General features: G+C 41.0%; 1 protein-coding gene across 2 annotated transcripts; it reads right to left on the reverse strand.

Annotated features, from left to right (window-relative positions):
- Window positions 1-12,318: 12,318 nt before the first annotated feature.
- DHCR7 (7-dehydrocholesterol reductase) lies at window positions 12,319-22,442 on the reverse strand. 2 transcript variants are annotated; one of them, XM_074918051.1, is made up of 9 exons: window positions 22,335-22,436; window positions 21,601-21,681; window positions 18,608-18,708; window positions 17,487-17,709; window positions 16,721-16,811; window positions 15,844-16,057; window positions 15,182-15,386; window positions 14,156-14,287; window positions 12,319-13,586 (listed from the first exon to the last, which is right to left on the reverse strand). In XM_074918051.1, exons 3-9 carry the CDS (start codon window positions 18,700-18,702, stop codon window positions 13,122-13,124), a joined length of 1,425 nt encoding a protein of 474 aa, XP_074774152.1. In that variant the 5' UTR covers window positions 18,703-18,708; window positions 21,601-21,681; window positions 22,335-22,436; the 3' UTR covers window positions 12,319-13,121. The 2 variants fall into 2 exon arrangements, with proteins under 2 accessions (XP_074774152.1, XP_074774153.1); XM_074918052.1 differs by lacking the exon at window positions 21,601-21,681 and having other exon boundaries at window positions 22,335-22,442.
- Between the last annotated feature and the right edge of the window lie 428 nt (window positions 22,443-22,870).

Genomic DNA, 22,870 nt, shown 5'->3' on the forward strand with positions numbered 1-22,870 from the left:
AGCGCCGCGGGGAAGCTCCTCCGGTGCGGTGCCCCCAGGCGTGCCTGCGGGTGGAACCCCGGGGCTGGGCCTCGGGCAGCGACAGAGGGGCCCCGGGCCCGGCCCGCAAGGTACGAGCCGGGGCTACAACCCGCCGCGCCCGCGGCGCCCGGTTCAAGGGCTGACAAGGCGATTTTCAAACCTGCGAAGGAGTTGCCCGTCCTTGTAAAGCTTGTAAATATTGTGACACTTGATAACGCAAGCAAACATTAACAGCATGAAGCGCTAGCAAAGAATTATCATTATGCTGAGCACGTCAAAAGGAAAAAAAGCAATGCCTCACTTATAATTAACGTTCCTTATTTATTACTAACCACTGCCCGTGCACTGGTTAAAGCAGGGCGGGAGAGGAGGAGTGAGCAGGTTGTATCATAAAGCATCTACAGTGAGGGCAGAATAAAAGTTCTCAAGGCAATCACAAATCCGTCCTCTAATTCTCGAGGGTTTGATGTTGCAACCTTAAAAACAGTCATTTGACTTGTCTTTGTAGTTTTCCTGCAACTGTTTTTTAAGGGGGGAAAAAGTATTTTCTCTTTTGTGTATAATCATAGCAAGGCTCTCATTTATCCTTAGAGCAGTATCTACCATTTCAGTCAAAAAAAGAAAAAAAAAACAATACACAGCAAGTGGCCAAAAGAAACTGTTACCAGCTATCCTGAGAGAGCTGAAAATGCTTGTCGGTTGATGCTGTGGGCTGGTGTCGGCTGGAAGATGCCCTTGTTCCTTCCTTCCTCCTCTCCCTCTTCCATCCATGGAAAATCTCCTGCTCGGTGCAGTGTCAGCCGCTGGAGATCTGCCCCGGCTGGGGGCTGTGCCCAGCGATTTCTGAGCTGGGGAGAGGAGGCCTGGCTTGGCACATCACCCGTACTTTCAGCTCAGTGTTGCTGCTTTGAACAAGGGATGGTTCATACCCTTTTATGAAGTTTGCTGGCTACAAAAGTTTCTCTGAGGCATACAAGTCCAAATGAGATGATGGAAAATTTCAGCAAAAAAAATCTTTTTTTTTTCTGTTTAGTTGGTTGCAAAAAATAAAAAGAAACTCTTTACCATCCTACAGCCCTTAGTCTTGACAGAGCACATGCTGAAAACAGTGACAGGGATTCACGAAAATCACCAGAATACTGTCAAGTGGAGAAGGCTGGTGCCTTACAGATAGAGTGGCCATCAAAATGCTTGAAGTCATAAAAGCTGCTTGGGTTTTTTTTATGGCTACCGGTAGCACCTTGTACTTTATATAAACTTCAGTTGAGATTTTCAATTATTTTAAATATGTTAGTAAGCTGTTTATGAGGTAGGTAAACATAGTTTAGAGCACTCCTCTTACATACTTGGATTTTTATTTGCTTTCCTGCTCTTTTTACTGTCTGATCTTCCTGTCTCTCAGGTTTTATCCTTCTACCTTCTCTTTTTTCTTTTTTTCAGTTCCGGTCCCCCTCTCATCTTCATTTGTTGTCTGGAAGGAAACAGACAGCTACATCGCAATCCACAATAACTGCTGAAAGGAGGCTCAGAAAACCATGTTCCAGGAATCCCGATGTTGGTGAGCACGCTACATCAATACAGTAAGCTATTCCTCAGCAAGCTTTCTTCATCAAGTATTGCAAGATTATTTCTCTGGCCCACGCTGCGCTTGCTCTTGGGGATTACGCACCCATGCCTGCACTGCCCTAAGTCTCCCACAACCCTGCAAAGCTGCAAGTTGAGCACATCCTATTCCTGCCACACATTCAGGGCTGGAATATCCCAAATTGCATAGTTTAGGCCCCCAAGTTGACTGAAGGAACAAAAACAACTGTTTTTTTCCACCAGCAGAGAAAAGTTGGCTAGATGGTTTTTAAGTCTTTTTATTTCTAAATTCTTGTTAATTTTAAGGTGTTAAAAAAAAAAAAAAAAAGGATTAAAAAAACTATCTGCCATGGAACATGTTCAAATCACCAAAGAAATAACAACTGTTATTTGTTGTTGTTTAAATCAGGTGAAACTGTAAATGTTAAGAATTTTTCAGTTAAAGCTACTATCTTAAGGAAGCAGTTGCAAATACTGTGGGCATCTGCTGTCCTCCATGGTTACCAAAAAGTGGGTGAATAACAGAAACCTGATGCAAACAAATATAAAAGTGTTCCTTCAAAAGAATATTTGGAAAGAAATTAATTCTAAACATGGCTAGTGAAGGCTGCTCACAGTACATGAGCAAAAACTGCTTTACTCCAAATAAACAACAACTTGCTTTCCCAACATTATTGTGGAAGAACAAATGTGGTTACTGATAGTTTGCAGATTTGGCTAGCAATCAGGATGTTGCAGAATGAAAGCAAAATCAAATTCCAATTGACAGGTTAATACAGATTTTCCTTCCATATGCAGAACTGCTACATAAATATATATTAAAGCAGCTCTTGTTGATAAAATATTGAGAGCTTTAGTTCAGTATCACAAGATGTTTTATATGATTTGAATACAGAAATCACGTTGGGGAAGTGTAAGAAGAAACATTCTTGTGCTAAGTTTAAAATACCACAAAAAAGATTTGATAGGCATTTTGCTGCTTGGATTCCAGAAAGTACAGAAATGCAAAAATAAAACTGAAGAAGAAAGAGAGTTAGTGTTTTCCAGTTTGAGAGTTTGGCATGTGAGAAGTTAGGATTTGTTACAGTAGAAGTCAGTTTGATAGAGATTTTTTGCATTATCTGAGACTGTTCATAAACCTTAAGTCACTTGATGATATGATATTGTATGACAGTTGGTGGCAGTAATTACAGTTGTATGCAGGCAATTTTCAGCTTGATCTCTTTCAATCTTTGTTGCCCATGGATCTCACCTCTAGCATCTTTTTTTATATTAAAAAAACCCCAAAACCCTTTCCAGAAGTAGGAAAAATGAAGGTGTTCCTTCTACTCCATCTACAACATTTTTAACAAAAGAAGCTATATTTGATATTGCTGAAATCTAGAGCAAAGCTCCTAGCAGAATGCAAGATTTGGTCCTCAAGAACAGACAAGCAAGTTCCCATTTTGAAACTGCATACTATCTTTACTGTATTTGTGGGGTTTGGAATATATATATTTTTCATTTATATTTATATATTTTTTAAAAATCAGCCACCATTCTTTCACAGCACACAGTAACAGACAAAGGCTTTGCTGAACTATTTGTGGACAATAAATTGAGGCAGAACTGAACAGTTTTCTGTGCTTTGCTGTGCTACTAATGCTGCACTCTTAACACATCTCTTTTATACTCAGTGAGTAAATTTGCTGGAAGTACTTAAGTGTTTGCATGATTAAGAACAACTTCTACTCTTTCACAATCCTTAAGAGACTAAAAGACTTCGATTAATTGCATTGTTTTCAAAAGTCCTAAAAAAAATAATCATTCTTCCTCTCAAACAGCCTTGTCCAATTGGCTATGCTTGTGATGAGCGTAATTTTGATTAGGTAACAGTGAAGAGATACTTAGGTGTTTAGCAGCTTTCAAACAGCATTTTGCATTCACTTCACTGGATAAATGACAGAGAAGCAAGTGTAAAAAAAAAAAGCCATTGAATCCAATCAAATAATATGAAAATTGCAATTTAAATAGTACAGTGCTTTTTTATTGTGACAAAACATCACATTATGCACTTTACGTTATGCCTTACTGCTTATGATGTTTTATGAAGCACTATAAGTAAAAAGGTTTTGCACACGAGCGTATCTTTTCTGAAGAAAAAATTTAGAGGGCACGGATAGCGTTCAGTTTACTTTTAGAAGCCAATTCCTTATTGTATCTCTCCTAAGAAGAAAAACAACCACAAACCAAAAATCCCAAAACAGGTCCAAATCTTTCTCCAGTCCTGCTGTACATGGAGTTTTTATGGAGCCACAGGAATAACACCACAGTCCCGTCAACAGGAAGGTCATTGTAATTCTACCTCCATTTACATCCCTAAACTGAAGCCATTAACTCTGCCTGTGAAATTTGAATTAAATGGATTGTATCTGTCTTCAGAATGATTCAGATTCATTTTCTACATTATTTGCACATAGCCACTTGCAGCCAGAGGTGGTACAGAGGCACTGGGGTATGAGACAACTGATGTACTCCAGTTTGCAGGTTCCCAGAGGAAAAAGAAGTCCATGAATATTGGCCAGGGGTTCTGCATTGCCACTCTTCAGACAGAACTACCAGCTACATGGGAATTTACAGATCACCTGTGCATAGGATTCCGAGCCAGGTTTCTTTTCAGAAGGGATTTCTAAACTTAGACAAAAAACAGAACACCGTACCCCCAAGAAAAGTACAGTTTGGAGATACTTATACATGAAGTTGAAATACTGTTATTTTATTTTCAAAATGTTTAGTATGTAATTCTCTCTTCATCTAACAGAAACAACAGCACCAAACAAAAATACTAGTTTTAATTAAGCTGTTGTCTATAAGGCAACTAAAAAAGCAGGACACAGTGGCTCTCAACAGGTAAGGAAGAGACACACAAATAATAAAACTACTCAAGAAAACTAGATGTGTTGACTCTGGCTTGTGCTTACAGCTTTCCCAAGGTTTCATAAATAAAGCTAAGTACGTATCATAGTGCTGTCTGAGTTTTTAACTAATAAACCCATTATTTACAAGAACTGATTTTTAATGGTTAGGAAAACTCTGTTCTGATGAGTGTTTTCAGCTAGAAAGCAAGAGAAATCAGTGGGACAAAGCAATGTCTTTCCTATGCTCTCCACAGGTAACAAATAAAGAGAGTATCCTCCACAGAGATTCAGATCATCCCAGAACCAGGCTGATGTCCACACAATGCCCCATGGCACAACTGGAACGGATGCTGGAGTACACTTCTTTCTACCTCTTCATTTTCAGATTCTCGAGGCTGGAAGTTGCATTAGAAATATGGCCCTTTAGGTATTTGGTGTTTTTAATTTTTTTTTTTATTTTCAAACACAAAACTGCTGGTATGAGGAAAGAACAATTACCCGAGAATGAAAAATATTTACTTCAGAGCAGCCTTACTTCCTTGTAGTTCACTATACTGGATCTTAACAAAAAAAAAGATAAAAGAAACTTTTAAAAGTGTGTGCGTAGTCTGCATTTCCTATAGCTGTGGCTTGTGTTCAAATTGTAGGACTTTATCACATCACCAGTGAATCACTTCATTTACTTCCCTAGCTACAAAAAGCATAAAACCAGTGTGGGACCAGTCAGTCAATTCAGCCTCGTGAAATTCCACTGAAGTTACACAACAGATGATATAAATAACAGAAGACACGTAGTTCATTGTTGTTGGTCATAGAAATTTTGCTAATCCAAAAGAAGGAACTGCAGAGTATAACTGAGGACAGAATTTATTCTGTCACATCAGTTTAACTTTAGGGGATAGAAATACATGTATATTTTGAAATGCCAGACTCAGGCTACCCAGCTCTGCTGGAAGCACTGACACAGCTAAACAACTGCAGGAAGAAAGCTACGCTAACCAGAAGCAATCCTGGGTGAAAAGAAAAAAAAAAGTATTTACTGGCCTTATCTTAAAACGGAAGCTAAATCAGTGCAATAAACAGCAAGCCAAGCACCATCTTTGTGGCACATATGATACAACCTGGAAGGCAGTTTTAACCAGGAATTGCAGAATATTGACATACTGCTCCTGGTTATTTGTATTAAACTGTGCATTTTGGCTGCAATTTTATGATTATGAACATAATGAAAATTTATTTATCCTATCCTCACGCTTGATTTTGCTGAATTGCCATGAGCTGTCTTCTTTTTAGGTGCATTCCACATACTCATTTTGTTGCTTTCTTCTCTTCCAGAGGAGGTAGGAGCAAGCATGTGTTACACAGTCAAAAGCTGACACTTGTTTTGGCCAGAAGAAAAAGGGCAAAGAAAGAACATCCTTCTTCACTGACAGGAGCTGGCATTTTTAACTAGAACATTTCAGCGACAACTGTGTAAGAGTTACACAAGTTTGCAACCTCTGTTTTGGTGTCTTCCTACCCCTGACGTGTCTTTTTTAACAGCTGGACTTGTACACACTGAAACCTCCAAACCTTCAGAGTAATGCATACATAGAAATGCTTAGAAAAATATTTTACAAGCAAATGTAAGTATACTTCAGGAAATCACAAGAGGCAGCATTACACCAATAGCATAATTTTACAAAGAAAACACTAGGAAATTAAATATATCAGAAGCAACCGTCATATTAACACCTGATAACTGTCCTCAATTCTAGAGCATGCATTTCCTTTCTCTTTGTCTTCACCTAATTACAGCACAGCTGCAAACTACTTCTTAGCCACCACAGCTGGCTCCCACGAGCCCCGAGTGGGCTCAGGACTGCCCAGCACACTCTGACAGCGTCAAAGCCCTGCGTGTATTTCAGTTACAGGGGGAAGGGCTCTTGGATATGCAACCTGCAGTGCTATGGAGAAGACCCATCACTAAGTGATCCTCAATAGTAACTACAACATGCCAGCTGGAAAGCCAAACATTACAATAAAAGATACCTACCAGACACTGAGTTAGTTATTTATTACCACCTTAAGAAAAAAGAATGGGCCCATTTCAAGATATTTTGGGAGTTTATGGTAGCCATTTCCTTGATATATGCATTTTTCAGCACAACAGAAATTCTGGCAATAATATCCCATTTTTCCTCAGCCTTGTAGCACCACCCACTGTAGATAGCCAACAGTTAAATGTATTCCCCTCCACCAGTACATTTTTCTTCTGTCTGCAGAGAGGTTTCTCTCTCAAGAGAGTGATTGATTTTATACACATAATAAAGTAATAAATTCTGATGTGAATTAACAAACTGCTTAATATGTACCTGATTCACCTCCTTAAGGGCCTGATTCTAAGTACACTGAAATTGATAGTAAGCTTCCTTTTTCAATGACCAGCGATGGACAAGGATACATGGTTACAGACACTACTGAACTGGGGCAGGTACTACTGCAGTGTGAAGTGTGTCACACCAAGAAAATCATAACCATGTCACATGAATTAGTTATTTTCTATTCCAATACTTACATAGCCTGCAAAAGTTCCATTGTCCTCTTGAGATGTTTCTGTTCTGCTTCCTGGCATACTAAATTTGCCTGTAGGTCAAAGAAGGACAGACTAAAGCTCAATAAATGTACTTTTCTGCAAGTTCATTCTCCTAACGAGGCTGTAAATATTTTGGACTTAGAGTCCTTAAAACATCACCTTCCAAAGGGAGATTATTAACGGAAAAATTAGCTAATTTATGTACAAAGCTTAAGAAGAGTCAGGGAAGACAAAGTTATTTTGATTCAATTCTGTCAGTGTTTTAATAGTAAAAGAATTGAAGCCATTTTCATACTAGAGAAATTTGTATTAATAATGTTACCATATGGCATAAGATTAAACTCAGCAGTCATAATTTTTTGTTCATGTCAATGTCAAAACTTTATCCTAGAGTTTTAAATTCACTGAAATCACAGTAGCAGGAATTCATTTCATGTAGTCAGTCTCTGCATTTATAGCTGATGGTTGATAATGCAAAAGACAAGTTTAGGAGTGTTAGGTGTGAGGAAAACTCTCCATTGGTTTTCCTGAAAGCACTTATCTTTCTCTACTGTAACAGAAGTGGAAAAAATAGAACCATTCTCTTCTCCCTAGCCACTAACTTAGCTTAAGCTTACTTCAAACATTTCCTCAGGCACTCCTGACTCCCAGTAAAAAAGGGTACTAAACATTTTTATAGTCACAATTGACAAATTCTGTTCAGCTGCTAACTTAAGCCTTTCATGTTTCAAGAGATATATATCTGTAAGGCATTAAAAAGCCAGGCAGAGATTAAAATGACTGTTCAATTTTCCATGAATATATATATATAACATCTACAGCTGTAGCTTGACTTAAGTTTTGCACAATGTTGTGGTTTTGGTTTTGGTTTTAAATCTAGGAATTACCAGCTGAATCAAATCGGGTCTAAATAGTTCAATATCCTGCTTAATCAAGAAAGGCTTTGTAAATTGACTTCTGTAGTAGCCAACTGAATTAATCAACTCCTTCATAACTCTCTTGAACTGACAAAAAAATTTGTTTAAACACTTTGTCAGAACCTTTAACTTGACTAAGCTTAGTAACTCTTGCAACTTTTTTGTTATTAGTTCATAACCTGGATTATAAACCAAATTTATACGGCTTGTCCAGACAAATATTTGGAATTTGAAAATAAAATTCTTAATTTGCAGTAGCTACAAGATCCACACTTCAATCACACCAAAGATATTTCATTAGTCTTGATTTTTACAAAAGCATGGTGATTTTTTTTTCCTTCTATATTTTCTCCTTCTGAACTAATCTCTTTCCAGCTTTCACTTCCCTACTCAGAAGAGCTTTCCTATGGTTTATTCTTGTAATCATTCCCTGATCCTTCTACACTATTTCATAGAGATGTGGCTGTTACAACATATACTAGAGTTTTTTAGCTTTTGATTTATACTATGTTAAGGTGATGAAACATATATTCAAAATTACTTTGAATTTCAAATTTGTTACATATTTAAGGGAGAAGATTAAAAAAGGGTTGGAATAGCGTAATTTTTAAAAAGTAGTTTCATTACCTGTCCAGTTGCCATAAAGTAGATCCATAATTATTATCTAAAATTAAGAACTGAGCTTTTTTTTTTTCCTCCTTTTGATTTGACACACATATTTAGGCTTTATTTTTTTTACCCTGTATGAATTGAAGCAGAAAAATATGCTATTGCAGTTTTATTTTCAGCTGCACATCACTTTTAGCTTTCAATGAAGATAGTGAATTATTTAAAATAAGGCTCTAGGTTAAGGTTAACACATGATCAGAATGTAAGACCGATAATTTAGAACAGCAAGTATTTTGTGGCTGCCACCATGAGGCAACAGCATGTACTTCTGTTGTCATTCATCTTGTCTGACTAAAACCGGAGCTGAGCAATCACATTTCATTATATTCTAAGCACAGCTCTTTGGACCAGCAGTTGCTCAGAGATACAGATTTTTGAAAAGGGAGTTTACTATTTATGAAGATGTTTATAGCCTCAACGCATAATGTATGCTACAGTCCACCGCTGGGTTGTGTCAGCATTCTTGTGGGCTGGAAGGGAATAAACTGGACTGATAAACTGAACTGTAGCTTTGCATCAAGAGTTAGGAAAGGTTAAGCGTCCTCATGTCAAAAGGGGGAGCCCCTATCTAGAAATGCTATCGTATCGCGATGCCACCTAGTGACAGGGGGTTTAAATGTGGAAAGCGTCCTCCCTCCCTACAGCTATTGGGAGATCCCCTCCATCCGCAGATCGAATGCTGACAGTCTATCCTGGTGATACACTAGAAGACCGTGATTTTTTTTTTTTTTTTTTTTCCCTCCTTCAGATCTATGGCAATTTGGAATTTTCTCACGCTGTTGGGCCCTGCTCAGGCAGGCATTCGTTATTTTTCTTCCTACAATAATCCAACCAGTCTACTTTGTTACTGCCCTAAGTAATCATCAGAAGCTTTTGCTCTATTTCCCATTAGCTATAACCCAAGTTCAATAAGTACCATTTTACAAATAGTGGCAATGCTATATTTTAAATTCCCAGCATCCTACAGAGACATATGCTCTCAAAATTTGATAGGTGATAGCATAGTATCAATAAATATGAAAAATCAGGACAAAAGTTAATCTAATACACACACCTATAAATCCCTTGATTAAAAATATATATTGTGGGTTTGTTGGTTGTTGTTTTTTTTTTTTTTTCATTCTGGAGGAAAGAAATTTAAGAGCACTGTCGTGCATACAACAAAATGTGACACAGGCATCGCTTTATCTGAAGATGAGCAAGTTGAGTCATTCAAATGTTTCAGTTTTGTAGGACAACATTAGCTGGACACTGCTTAGAGTACTGCTGCCACACTGCTTACGTTAGGATGAAGCTTACAGAATAGATAAAAGTGTTTCTCATGCTTCTTCAAATATAATTTATTTTTAAGAAACACAAACCTGAACGGAATTAGGACCTTCTTTTCCAGCCAGATGCAGATTCCTGTATACATACAGTATATGCTCAGTCTGTACACCACAGGGATGGAACAAGGAAGATCTGTAAGGACAGCAGGCAAGCCTGAAGAGGCAGAATCTGTCATCCTTGCAACAAATAGGATGTGAGTTTAGCCCAGTGATGGCCTCTTGCCTGAAAAACCTTGTGACTAATTGCTTCCTACCATGAGTTTAACAAACTGGCCAATGAAGAGTTCTCACTCATGGCAGCTAGGCTAGCTGCAGGGTAAAGCATTTGCAGCAGGAGTAGCAGTCTGCATCACAGAAACAGATAAAAGTGCTTCCATGCTCCAATGTCAGACAGCACAGAAAATCTTTTGAGCAATATTAGATGGAACAGACATTGCCTAAAAGAAGATTTGAATGCATAATGCTCTCATTACTCACAGCACTGCCCTTTTGTTTCAAATTTCCCCAATTTTATTTTTTAAGTGCTGATATTTTTATCAGTCTTGAATGGGCAATTTCTTCCACTAATCATCCAGGATTTATCAGTGAAAAGAAGGGATCATACTGTGCCGTGCAAGGCTACCGTGATTTACAGTCCAGATTACCTTGCAGTAGTTCAATAACCTTGGCATTAACAGCAAGCTGTCAGTGCCATTTCCAAGGCTACTGAAGAAAAGGATGCAAGTGTGGGGCCTTAGGGAAGCTGAGAAAAGAAACTGTCCAATTACTCCAGCAAAGTCAGGGACAGCCTAAAGCAATGCCAAGCCAGCAGCTGAGGGGGTCCAACAGTCCTAAAAGCTCACACCTCAGTTCTCCCTTCCTCTGCACCGAGTTCCTCAAATCGACTGTTTTATAAGCATTGCTCCTTAGTGAGCTGTTAAGGTATTGGGATTTATATTTTCAGTAAAGGCAACTGACAGTGATTCCCCCCCTCCCTGCCTTTCAGGATTTACATTGAAAGTCAGGAGCGCAAAGTCCAAATGTTCCACCTCAGCAATGTGTCGGTTCCCAGCGAGCGTGCTGTGATCGTGGCCATCATTCCTCCTCCCACTGCACCGTTTTGAGTTTACAAACATGTTTAAAAGCATCATTTGAGACAGCCCACTTCCTACAAAGCTGTTTCCAGACACACAGCTACAGCATTTTGTACCAGGTGCTACACAGAAGGGATTCTGCTTTTTATTTCCAATGGGTAAAAAAAATGTTGTTGCCCCCTCCAAACTGGAAGTTCACATGAAGTCAGGAGCTGTAGGAAGGTGAGCTACAATGACCTTTGACACCCAGGATTTATACAAACTCTTCCTCCACTATATTAATTATCCAAAGCCCTAACAACAACACACAAGCCTTAGGACACCTACCTCCATGATAAAGGCCAGTGCAGAACTGTCACACAGACAGAAGGATGGAACTGTGACCTTCAGTATAACTGAAACTATGAATACTTCTATGAAGTTTAGTACTGCCAGTTGCATCATCAATTCAGTGTGCTTAAATATATGGATTTTAAGCACCATCTGGCAATATGAAGACATTATAAAGTTTGTAACCAGCCATTTGGTTACCAGGCGTGTTACCAGAGAGCTTTTAATTCCATGGGAATGCTTTGTGGTTTGGGAGTGGCAATGGTCAGGTATGGCTAATCCCAGCCCCATGAAAACAGTTATTAACAACACAGCAATGTACGGAAATTGTTACCTGCAAAACGGTGATAAAATACATGAGGTCTACAGATTGCGCTGGTGCTACAACTAGGTTTAGAACTTTCTCTAAGAAGGCATCTCTACACATGCTTGTACATCCAGCTCTGAAACAAAGACACATTCCAAGATACATTTGTTTTCTAGTTTTGGAGAGAACTTTTTTTCTCCTGCCAAAACCATCCATTCAGAGAACATGGCAACAAAACTCAAACGCATACTCACCAACACATTTCATTCAAGTCTGCCATGAAGATCAGCGCATTTGGGAGCTCCTACAAGAAACCAATGTACACAGCTTTCTACTTACTGCAAAAACTAATTGTATATTTATGTGTAGAAATAAGAAAAATTGAGCCTTTCAGCTTGAACATAACTACTAAGCTCATTACAAGATACATGGTTAATACTATGATCCCTCTTTCTTTTTATTTCTTTCTCCTTTACAGATTCTTGAACCAGCTCTTGGAATTACACTCTTTGGAGAGCTCCCTTTGAACGGTAACTCTGAATGATAACTATGTCACAAGAGAAGAAATAAATAGGTTAAGAGAAAATAGGCAGTATTTTTTACTTGTCTTGGAACCAAGTATTTATTTCTTAAACTTTTACAAATAAGATTTTTACAAATTACAGAGAACAAAGTTTTCTATCCACACTAAAGAAATCAACGTATGCTCAGTATCTTCACAAAGCAAGCTTGGTTTCAGTATCAAAATAACATCCAGTTGGTCATGCACCATATTGTCAAGTGTTGTCAACTAATGTAACTTTTGAATTATACCAACTTATATTGGCTTTCACAGGTGTTTGTATTAGATTACAAAAATCTTCCCACACAGCAGTCTAAGGTGAGGTTCACCAGTTCAGTATTTCCCCAGTTGACCTCTTGGAAAGCAACAAATAATAAAACCTCCTTTTGGGAGTTACTGACTAGGTTATCACTGTCACAAGCAACCATGCCATACAATTTGTTTCATAAACAGATCACACAACTGTTTTCCTCCTCCCCTAAGTCACCTAAAACTGGTTCCAGAACCCTGCTACTCTGAAGGGTAAGGCCTCCTCCCATCTTTGGGAGATTTCAGGAATCTCAATACATGGAACTTTTCTTCAAATCCCAGTTAATTCTGAGAGAGGAAAAAAAAAAAAGTTCAGGTAAGAGTCTTCCAAAAAACCAGGCCATTTCAGTGCCTCATTTTATTTACTTCAAATACAGTCTGCCTGCATGTTCCTTCAGTACAGCAAGGATATCATCCAGCCACCTTTTTTCCTTCAGAACAGTATGAGTGTCCTTCACAAAGTGTTTTTGTTAGTTTAATGATGTGGATAAACTCACTTCACCTCCAAAGAAAGTTTATTTTTACTTTTTCCTGGATTTAGTGTTAGCCTTAAAATACTCCTGGTAGGAGCCGGTAAGGCACTGCAGCAGTGTAGCGCTTCCAGTCCTTCCCATATTTGCTGAAACAACGGTGCTCATCCCTAATGCAGCGGTGGGTTAGCAGAATAGTCATATAAAAAATGTAGAAGTAAGGCAAGATGTGTTCAAACCCACAAGCCAGGCAATAGGCCAGGGAGCCCATCAAATCTCCTGTGTAGTTAAAATGCCGTGCCCACCCCCAGAACCCCGAGGTCAGCAGTTTGCTGTAGTACTTGGTCCCATCCACAGACATGTAGGAGCACTCGATATACTCTGGTTTCTTCCCCCATATCTTACAGTTGCCATTTGTCCGACGGAACAGGTCCTTCTGGTGGTTGGTCATTCTGAAGATGTAATAGCCGATCATGCCCAGGATCAAGATCCCTACGGCATTAGCTGTGCACAGCTGGACAGGGTGGTAAACCAAATACAAACCCTGGGGAGCAGAAAAAGAGACAATTTACTTGAAATGTATGCTCAGGATGCCAGACTTATTCCTTGACCCAGAACAGAGTAGAAGAAAGAACAGAAAAATCCACCCTGCCAGTAAAACTGTGGAAAATTTTCAGAAAACTCTGCATCCTACTCCCCCCCCCCCTCCAAAATTCTATTTGTTAGGTGGAACAAGAAGAAGAGAGAAGTTGCAAGGATGCAGACCAACCAGGACAGAAGTACAAAACCTAAACAAACCACCCACTAAAAATGTCCTCTACGTGCAGGAGTACAAAAAGGGACTGCAAGGATTCAGAAAAAAAAAAAAATACAGACACAACAAGACAGTGACAGAAAAGGGAACAAAAGAATGGGAGGAGAGGAAAATATGTCACTTCCATGGATGGACAGTAAGCTTTCCTACAAGTGAATCGTTATAAAGGACGTTGTAACGGTTACTCAGTATTCAAACTGTCTAAAAACAATTTAAGATACAAACCAAACTGCTGGGGAGAACGTTTCTGGAAAGCTTATTTCCTTTTAGCCCAAATGTGTATCGTACTACATTTTTACCTGCAAAGTATAGAGGTAAGGCAACCAAACACAGTCTCCCCAGCCTAAATACCATCCAAAATGATCATGGCAGATATCAATGGTTTTCAAATACCAGGCTTCATTCCAGAAAAAGTCCAAAACATAAATACCCTGAAACAGAATAGTTTCATGTTAATAACGGAGCGCTGTCACCAGTTTTCTTCTTTAACAGCATCAGCCTAATCTTTCTGTGCTGTCTTGTGATAAGATCTCAAAACTGACTTTTGCTTTTATTTTAACACCTCAAAAATAAGAGGAACATCACACAAACATACTGCATGTATATAGGTAAGCAATGGTAAGCAATGTAAAGCAGTATCACCCCAGGTAAGTAAGGCAAGCGTGCTGCTGCAAGGACATACACTTAGGAAGGGTACTTGCATTTGACAACCCCGACCTCTCTTCAGCTGAATGAGTCGTGTGCTTACAGAGATGGGGAGTAGAGCTTCTATCGAGTGGGCCCCCATTTACACAGATTAATGAATAAATCCAAACTGTTATCTATACTTATTACTTGGGGGTCTCCTAGTAGAAAGCCCAGCACCTGACTGGCTATTTTTAGATGCAGAGACATCTATAGTTCTGCGTGTCTCACACACAAAAAGTTTAAAAAAAAGTTAGGTGCGGTGCTGCCCTCAGAAAAAACACCAGCCCAATCTTGCTCCAACTAAAGCCACTGCATTTGTCATTGTTCAATTTGGATTCAGAGCAGGCTATGCCTGTTTCCAGAACATAGGCTCAGAGAAGTATCTCTTATTTTAAATTTACCACTGAAATCTGCTGGTGCAGACATGACCATGCCACTGGTGGCACATCGAATGAACAGAGCAGAATATTTACATCAGCACTCTGAATGAATACAAGTGTCCAAAAAAGCAAGTCCCAGTACATCACCCCTGAATGAGGTTGTTCAGGCCAGGAAAAACTGTGTAAATTCAATTTCAATGCAAGCACAGGTTTTTTCTGCTTCAATACTGATTTCTTATTTTTCTCCTCTGCATTTACCTGAAGGACATTGACAAGGATCATGGAGTTGGTTACTTCACCATACAGCTCCTGTTGTTTAGCAGCATAGGAGAGGTTAATGAGAGTCCAGGCTACAATACCAGGGCGCCCATTGAAGAACAGCTTGAAATCAAACCACTTTCCTATTCGAGGGTTAAATTCAATCCCCATCATGTAGTCATAAAAGAAGTTGCCAGTGAATTTGCTAGAAGGTGTAAAAAATGAGAAATGTATGCAGTTATACACAAACAGAGGTCATTACTATTCCGACTACACATTTCAGATCCACTTGATAATAAAAATGATAAAAGTCTATGTTGTGCAAGATAACACAAGTCGATCCAACAAAGCATTACACAAGTAGAAATACACTTTAGCTTCAGAGGTACCCTAGTTTATTTTTGGTAACACTTCTGAACAGTCTAACAAAACCTTACATCCATCCTATGTGTGACAAAGTGTCACAGGTTCTGTGACACGGAGGCTGCCAGTCACGTGACATGCAGCATGAAACAGGATGGTGCTGATGAAGCGAAGAACCAGTCATAACGCCAGCCTATCCCTCTGTGCCAGTAAAATACATTCCGTTATTATTATTCTGTGCAGCATTCAATTTATGTATCTGATTACCTAGTATTCTCTCATTATTAAAACCCACGTACCAGTCTTTGGCATTGGTAGGGAAAAAGTAGCTTTTAATCATTGCAAATGTGGAAACTGCATATCCCAGGATATTGGCACACCACAGGAGAGGAATCCAGTTGTCAAAAATGATGGTGGGTGAGAACCAGTGGAAGTAATAGGCATTTGCAAACCAGAGCACATGGGTAATGATCCAAGCCTGAAGTCCATTGATTTCATACTTATTCACTACACCTAAAATATGAAGAAAAAATTGAATGTTACCAACATATCCATTAGTCCAGCTTTTTATTAATATGGATGTGCACAGAGTACATAGAGGCTCAATCAAGTGCTCATGAAATGACCTCACTCTCCTCACACTCCCAATTAAGTATCGTGTGGCACTTTTCTGAAAGCTTCATTAGACTCTGCTGTAACCATCAGGCTTTGTTAGGCTGAGTTTTTCTCTTCACTCTTGCTTCATAAAACAGTGAATTTGGAGTCTCCCCTAAAAGTGACTAAGTAACAAGTTCCCCTTTGCAACACTTAGTTCACATCACGCATTTTGTTCAAGTCTTGTGTGTTAACTTCGCTTCAGCACGTGCAATTGCACTGACAAACACTATCAATAGTCCACTACTGGTTTTTAGTGCCAAAATGATCAATCTCCCATTTTCCACTGCTGGCATGGTGCCTGCCAGCTTTAATAACAGTAAGAGAAAGAAATTCTATCATTTATTCCAAAAGATGATGTAGATTGCTTCATTTCTGTTTAAAGTAAACCTATGAGGAAGGTGAAAGCATTTATGTCCGTGTTTCCTCCAGATACATATGGGTTATTAAAGATTCTAAGTACAGAAATACTATAATTTTGGAAGACTGTATGGTCTGCATATATTCTAAGGAAGAACTTACCAACAGGGGTGACAGCACCTTCTTGTACACCTCCTACATATCCAGGAATAAATTTATGGCAGAAGTCAGGAATGAACACGTACAAAACCACCTAGAAGAGAAAGTATGTATTATACCAAATACAACACATGGCAGTTTAAGTTAAGTATTGCATAAGCAAACAGGGCAAGATCTACCTCTTGTGATTTTAGACTAGTAATATGTCCAAGCTATTAAACAATTCTAAAGATGTTCTTCACATGTTGTCACCCTTTTTTGGTGGGGGAGGCAGGACAGCTGGTAACTAGATTCAGATCCTCATAATTTTATTTGAAGTTTATCTGTGTTATATGTAAGTTGTTTCCAAATTTGAAAAAAAAATGGACTCGTTTGGTAAGTCTGAAGATATTTTACAAATATAAGTTATATTTCATACATCAGTGTTCTTTTACTGTCTGTCTGTAGAAAATATCACCCCTTCTGCACCGTTAGTTTATGATATTTTTATGGCATATTAATTTAAAACAAACTGATATTGTTGTTATATAGTTGTTTTTTCTTAAAAACGCCAAGGAATATGTCACACAAGGAGCATTTGTGTATATTCCTTACACATTTATTTTTTAAGTACATAAGCTTCTTTGGGATTCCAAAAAGCCACGGAAGGTGAGAAACACCAAAGAGTAAACGCCAGTGTGACATTCCATTGTCCTTCATGTGGAAGGATTAATCAAACAGCTATTTAAAAAACCAGCTACTACATGTAGATCATAACTCAGTAACATACCTGGAAAGCGACCCAAAGGGTATAGATGCCAGCAGCCCTATAGGTCAGTGTAGGAGTCTTGTTCCAGATGTCAGACAGATGTTTCTTCTCTGTGAGCAAGTCGACGACTGGATCAATCAGAGAGCATTGGTACTGGTCGCAGGACATTATGAAGTAGTATACAATAAGTGGTGCAAACATGAGCAGGAAAAGGATGCTTGCCAAGGAAAACCAGTCTACTTCCCTGTAATCCAAAAAAATATTTTTTTTTTTTTTTCCCAGCTTTCAGTTAGAACAGTGGTTTGATTAAGGCAGGCAATTTCTGCAGTGGCCTTTCTATGTTAATGGGATGAAAACAGAAAATATTTCCATGGCACATACATTACTTTGGGTCAAATAACTAAAAAACTTAGCATGTTACATACTTTACTACAAACACTTATAAAACTATGCTAGTTGACCAGAGCCTCAGAATAGGTATCATCTCTCCTCCAAAAAGCAGATTATTATTACAGCCTTCATATTTTTGATGGCAATCATGGGTATAACTGGTAGAGTATTCGCCAGAAGTGGTAACAGAATCACAAGAATATTACGCAAAGCTTGGAAACACAAAAGAGACGGACCTTGGAGAGCCATTAGTTGAACTCACTCTACCACACACTGACTATAGTGGCAAACTGTATCCACCCATGGCTGTTTCCAGCTGCAATAAAATACTCTACTAATACTCGCACAACTCTTTGAGAACAGAGATATGAGTCATAAATCTTGCTACAGGCAGGACATGTCAGCTGGCAATACCACAGATGGAAGCCTGTCCTCCAAATGTCAGGAAATATTTTGTTCAGCCTTTGAAGGAACTACAAATTTTACTGATTTTTATGATTTGCTTTCCTTTTCTGCAAGGAGAACTGTATTTTAAACCAAGCCATCTGGCAAGCTCTCTATCTTAAAAATCTTGAAGAACTCTTCTTTGGCATCTGTTACTACAGATCATTATCCCAGAGCTTTCAGGAGATGGGCAATGCAACAATCTGTTATTAATAAAGTGAAGTTTAAAAGGAATGTAGCATCTGTAAGAGTAAGCATAAACCAATTTGAAATACAAGGACTAATTAGGGCTCTTCAGCTTCTCTCACCATGCTCTTCCCCACTGGACTTGAGATGTTCGAGTATGATTTTGGGTGCTCTTATGTTTTCTTTCTTCAGGTTTTTTCTCCTGATGAGCTGCCATGATGTCCTGCATGAAAGAAAATATTCATGGTATTACTCCAGCTGGTTCTCAGTAATTCTTATGGCTCTACAGAAAATAATTTTCATTTGTGTTTTTCAAAAACTATTATATAGCCTTCCAATTATAAGAAATCTGGGGGAAGAGGGTAGGAAGGAAAAAATCCTTCCCAATTCCTTATGATCTTATATTCAACAAAACATAATCAAAATGCTGATGTCAAAGTAACCCATTAAACTTCTTGCTAACCAGAAATTTCTTTTAAGATATATTGTATAATGTCTTACATGTAAGACACAAAGGGAAAAAACTGTTTTGCCATGTTCTTATAAATCTCTGAAAATAAAGTTCTGTAACTAACTGCATTTCTTAATAAGAGAAATTGTTACTGTTGTAACATCACTGGTACTGACCCCTTGCTCCATATATGTTAGCTACATCAAAGAAAACAAGATGACAGTTTATAATCCCATCTACATCAGAAATCGGTGGGAATGGAGAATGACTTACTAGGCAACACCTAAGTCTCTGTGGAATATGCATTACAGCTTTCTTTTCCTTTGCCCAAATACTTCTTTTGTTAAAGATCATCATCGTGTAATCTGAACATTTGGTAATTCCTCCTCAAAAAAAACCAAACAACCAAAACACCAAAAAACCTGATTTTTCTGAACTTTGTCTTGTGGGAAGATAGATTCTAAAACACATGGAGTGTTGTAATTTGCCATTCAGAGGGAATTTGCTAACAGTTGTTAGTTTTGTACCTTTTCAGGATTTGATGTTTTAACTTAAACCAGAAACTAGCAGTTATTTCCACTGACGCAGAAATGGTGATACAGCATGCTGCCCGTGTCCTGAGGACCCTAACAGCCCAGGGCCTCTCCCAACCTTGCCCACAGGCCAGGATACCCATTTCAGTGCATCCCATCTCCATCAATCCCTGCCCCAGTGCCACTGGGGCGCCCTGTGCTCCCTGCCATGGGAGTGCTGGTCTCCAGCTCCACCGGAGCCCTGCCCTGCCTGGCCACCGGGCCTGCTGACTTGGGCTGACATCCTGGCCCAGCCTCATCCCCGTGGCCCTGCCTGGCCAGCCTGGGTCTGCGTCTGACAGGTTCCCCTCACCGGGCCTGACCCTGACCCCCAGGCCTAGGCTGATGACCCCCTGCCCAGCCTTGGCTCAGGCCTATCACTGCAGGCCTGCCTGATGATCAGGGGACCCGACCCTGACCTACAGACCGACTTCCCAGCTTGACCTGCCTCATCACCACGAGCCTGCCTGATTATCTGGACTCTTGGTTGAACCTGGCTGTAACCTCCATGTCTGCCCTGCTCACCCCACAGAGGTATGGTGGGACTGAGAGGTGAGCCCTGCCTGCACCCACGCCATGCCCCCCGTGCTCCCAGCTCCTGGCCCCTTAGGGAGCAGCAGGCTCTCGCTGCTCCTCCCCACGTTAAGAAAAAGGAAGATGCCTTGGTGCCAAGGTAAGGACATCTCATCCAGGATCAACTCGGCCACATGGATAACGTGCCAACCAGAGACTCAACATACCTAGTATGTTACACTGCAAAAATCTCCTTCACACAATACCTTTCAATAAAAGTGCTTATTTTCAGAAGTAATCTGTAAACAAATCCATTCACTCCCCTTTGCCAACCTGGTTAGGCAATCCAGAAATCCTAAACTAAGAAAGCAAGAAGATACATGGGTGGCAGAAGCTTATGTAATGTACTGTTTCAACTATCTTAAGTGCTAACTACCACCCTATTTTTCAGTAGTCATTTTAAAATACATTCAGACTTCTGGCTTAGATTTGAGGCAGAAGTCTACATCTTTCCAGGTATCAATACTCTCATGATAAGGTTTCTAAAGCGAGTAATGGAACAATCTCAAGAGGAGGTTATTGTTCACGTACAAGAAGAAGGCAGGACAGGAGATTCACTGAATCTAGGTTAGAGTGTGGGAGCTTAGTCCAGTTATTTGCATTAGTTTTGCTTTACAATAATCACGCTAATTCTTACAAGGAACAGTTACAATACTAGTAAGAATTTTACCAAGACAGAAAGGGTCTTATTCAGGAATCATCAGAATTGGAAAAATTTAGGTCACGTAAAACCTTCAGTGTCATTTAGCCCAACCTCACTTGCCCCTACTGAGAGCAAGGACAAACTAGAACAAGTTGCTCAGTTAAATTCTGAGTATTTCTAAGAATTCCACATGATTTGTCAGTCCTACCGAGAAAGCAGGCCTCTTTTCTAAGAGACCCAGAAGAGAAATCCTAGGTTGAGGATTGTCATGGAGTTTAGGTTTGTTTTAGGCTCTTAAGTAGCCAAACAGCCCAGCTACTTTGCAGAGCTCCGCCTGCAGAGCACTCATCAAAAACCTGTCTGTAGCTGGCAGCACCTGGGGTTTTGTGCAAGACTCACCCACACACACCACTTACCATTAATCCTACCAAACAGCACAGAAGCAAGATCCCTATCTCTCTCCTGGAACTAGAAACAGGCTAGATGAGAGAGGCTGGCATTTAACATATTGTTCATGGGATTCCTGCTTCCCCCCTATTTAAACGCCAACAATTGCCACCATATTTTGCCCTTCTACAGAGCAATTTAAACAAGTGCCTGCTTAGGACGATTCCCTAAAGAGACACACCCCGTCTGACAGACAGCTATGCTGGCAGTAGCTATGCCTCTCATGTTCAGAGCTACTCTCGTGTCACTTAACACACGCTAACACTTCTGGATCAGGACTCCTGCTGAAATCATATTCCTATTAGTAACTATTTCTACAAATGCAAGTTTTCTGTCATCCCACTAAACACACCCTGAAAATTGCTTTCCTAAACCCTTTGTCTGCTTCTTAACAAGAGCCTGAAGGAAACTTCAGAATTCCAGAATCACCTGCGCAGAGAACTCAGGAGATGCACTCTTCCTCCGCGTCCAAACTTCAGGGCTTGATGAAGCGCTGCGTTGCTGCTCACACTGTGTTAAAGCAATAATCATGTCAACCACACAGCTCACACGGAAGCTCTCCCCATTTGGTGACTAATGCATGCATCTAATGAGCAGCTCAGAGTGAAGTTCCCATCACGTCCCTTCAAGCAGTAATAATTCCTGTGTTTTGATGCTCTTCAGCGGCATGCTCTGGACTTAGCGAAGAGAATCGCAATCAGGAAGCAGTGTGGCAAAAAAACACTTTTAGATTTTGTCCTACAAAACCCAGGCAGACTCCTGTTCACGAATACCTATTTTAAAGGAAAATCCCTAGCTAACAGGCCCTGCTCCGCAGAGCCCCGTGTTCTGCCGAGGAGATGAAGGGCGCCAGAGGCTGCCCCGGAGGGCTCCGCAGAGCCGCGGGGGGCAGCGCCTGCCGGGCGGGCGGGCCCCTCACACCACACACGGGTACCCCGGGGAGCGCCGGCGGGAACGGCAGGGGCCGCAAATCAAAACCCACCTCCGGCGTCCGGGGGCACTGACCGAGCTCCTTCCACCCGCCTCGGCCCCGGCACCACCCCGCCCCTCGCCAGGGCCCGACACGGCTCTGCACGAGGCCCCCACCAGCCCCAGACCCCCGCGCCCCGGCGGGGTCGCCGCCCCGGTGGACGCTGCCCGCAGGCCCCGCGGGGACAACTCACCAGGAGCAGCTGCCCGGTGCCGCCCGTCCCCCCGCCGCGGCCGCGCTCCTGCCGCTACCGGCGCGAAGCTCCGCACCCGCTACCGGCGGCACTCCCGCTCGCCTCGGGGCGACGCCTCTCCGCCCCGCCCCGCCCCGCCCCGCCCCGCCGTCCCGACCAATCCCCGCCGCGCCCCGCGCCGCTCGGCGCCACCGCATTGGCGGAGCGCGCTCAACCCATGGGCTGAGGAGACGGGGTGGGCGGGGCAGCGGCGGGCAGCGGGCGCGGGGTCCCTGCGCCCGCCACGGCGTCGGGGCGGCCGCGGCTGCGCCTCTCGTCGGGCCTCGGCGGGATAACGGCGGGATAACGGCGGGATAACGGCGGGATAACGGCGGGCACCGTGAGGGCACAGGCTCAGAGAACAGCCGAGACAGCAGGCGCGGTGCGGGCAGCGGGGCCTCGGAAGGCTCCATTCGGGCACCGCGCGAGAAGGGTCACTACAAAGAGCAAAGGTTTTGAAAGCAAAGGGACTGGTGCCCAGGTGTTACATGTTCACT

This window comes from Athene noctua, chromosome 14 (genome assembly GCF_965140245.1).
Source record: "Athene noctua chromosome 14, bAthNoc1.hap1.1, whole genome shotgun sequence".
Taxonomy (NCBI): Eukaryota; Metazoa; Chordata; class Aves; order Strigiformes; family Strigidae; genus Athene; species Athene noctua.

Coding starts and splice junctions, on each gene's coding strand:
- DHCR7 (XM_074918052.1), bottom strand. CDS start 18,702: ATGGCAGCTCATCAGGAGAAAAAACCTGAAGAAAGAAAACATAAGAGC. Junction 14,288..15,181: donor TCCTTGTCAATGTCCTTCAG/GTAAATGCAGAG, acceptor ATTCTGTTTCAG/GGTATTTATGTTTTGGACTT. Junction 13,587..14,155: donor CTTACCTCTATACTTTGCAG/GTAAAAATGTAG, acceptor TCTGCTCCCCAG/GGTTTGTATTTGGTTTACCA.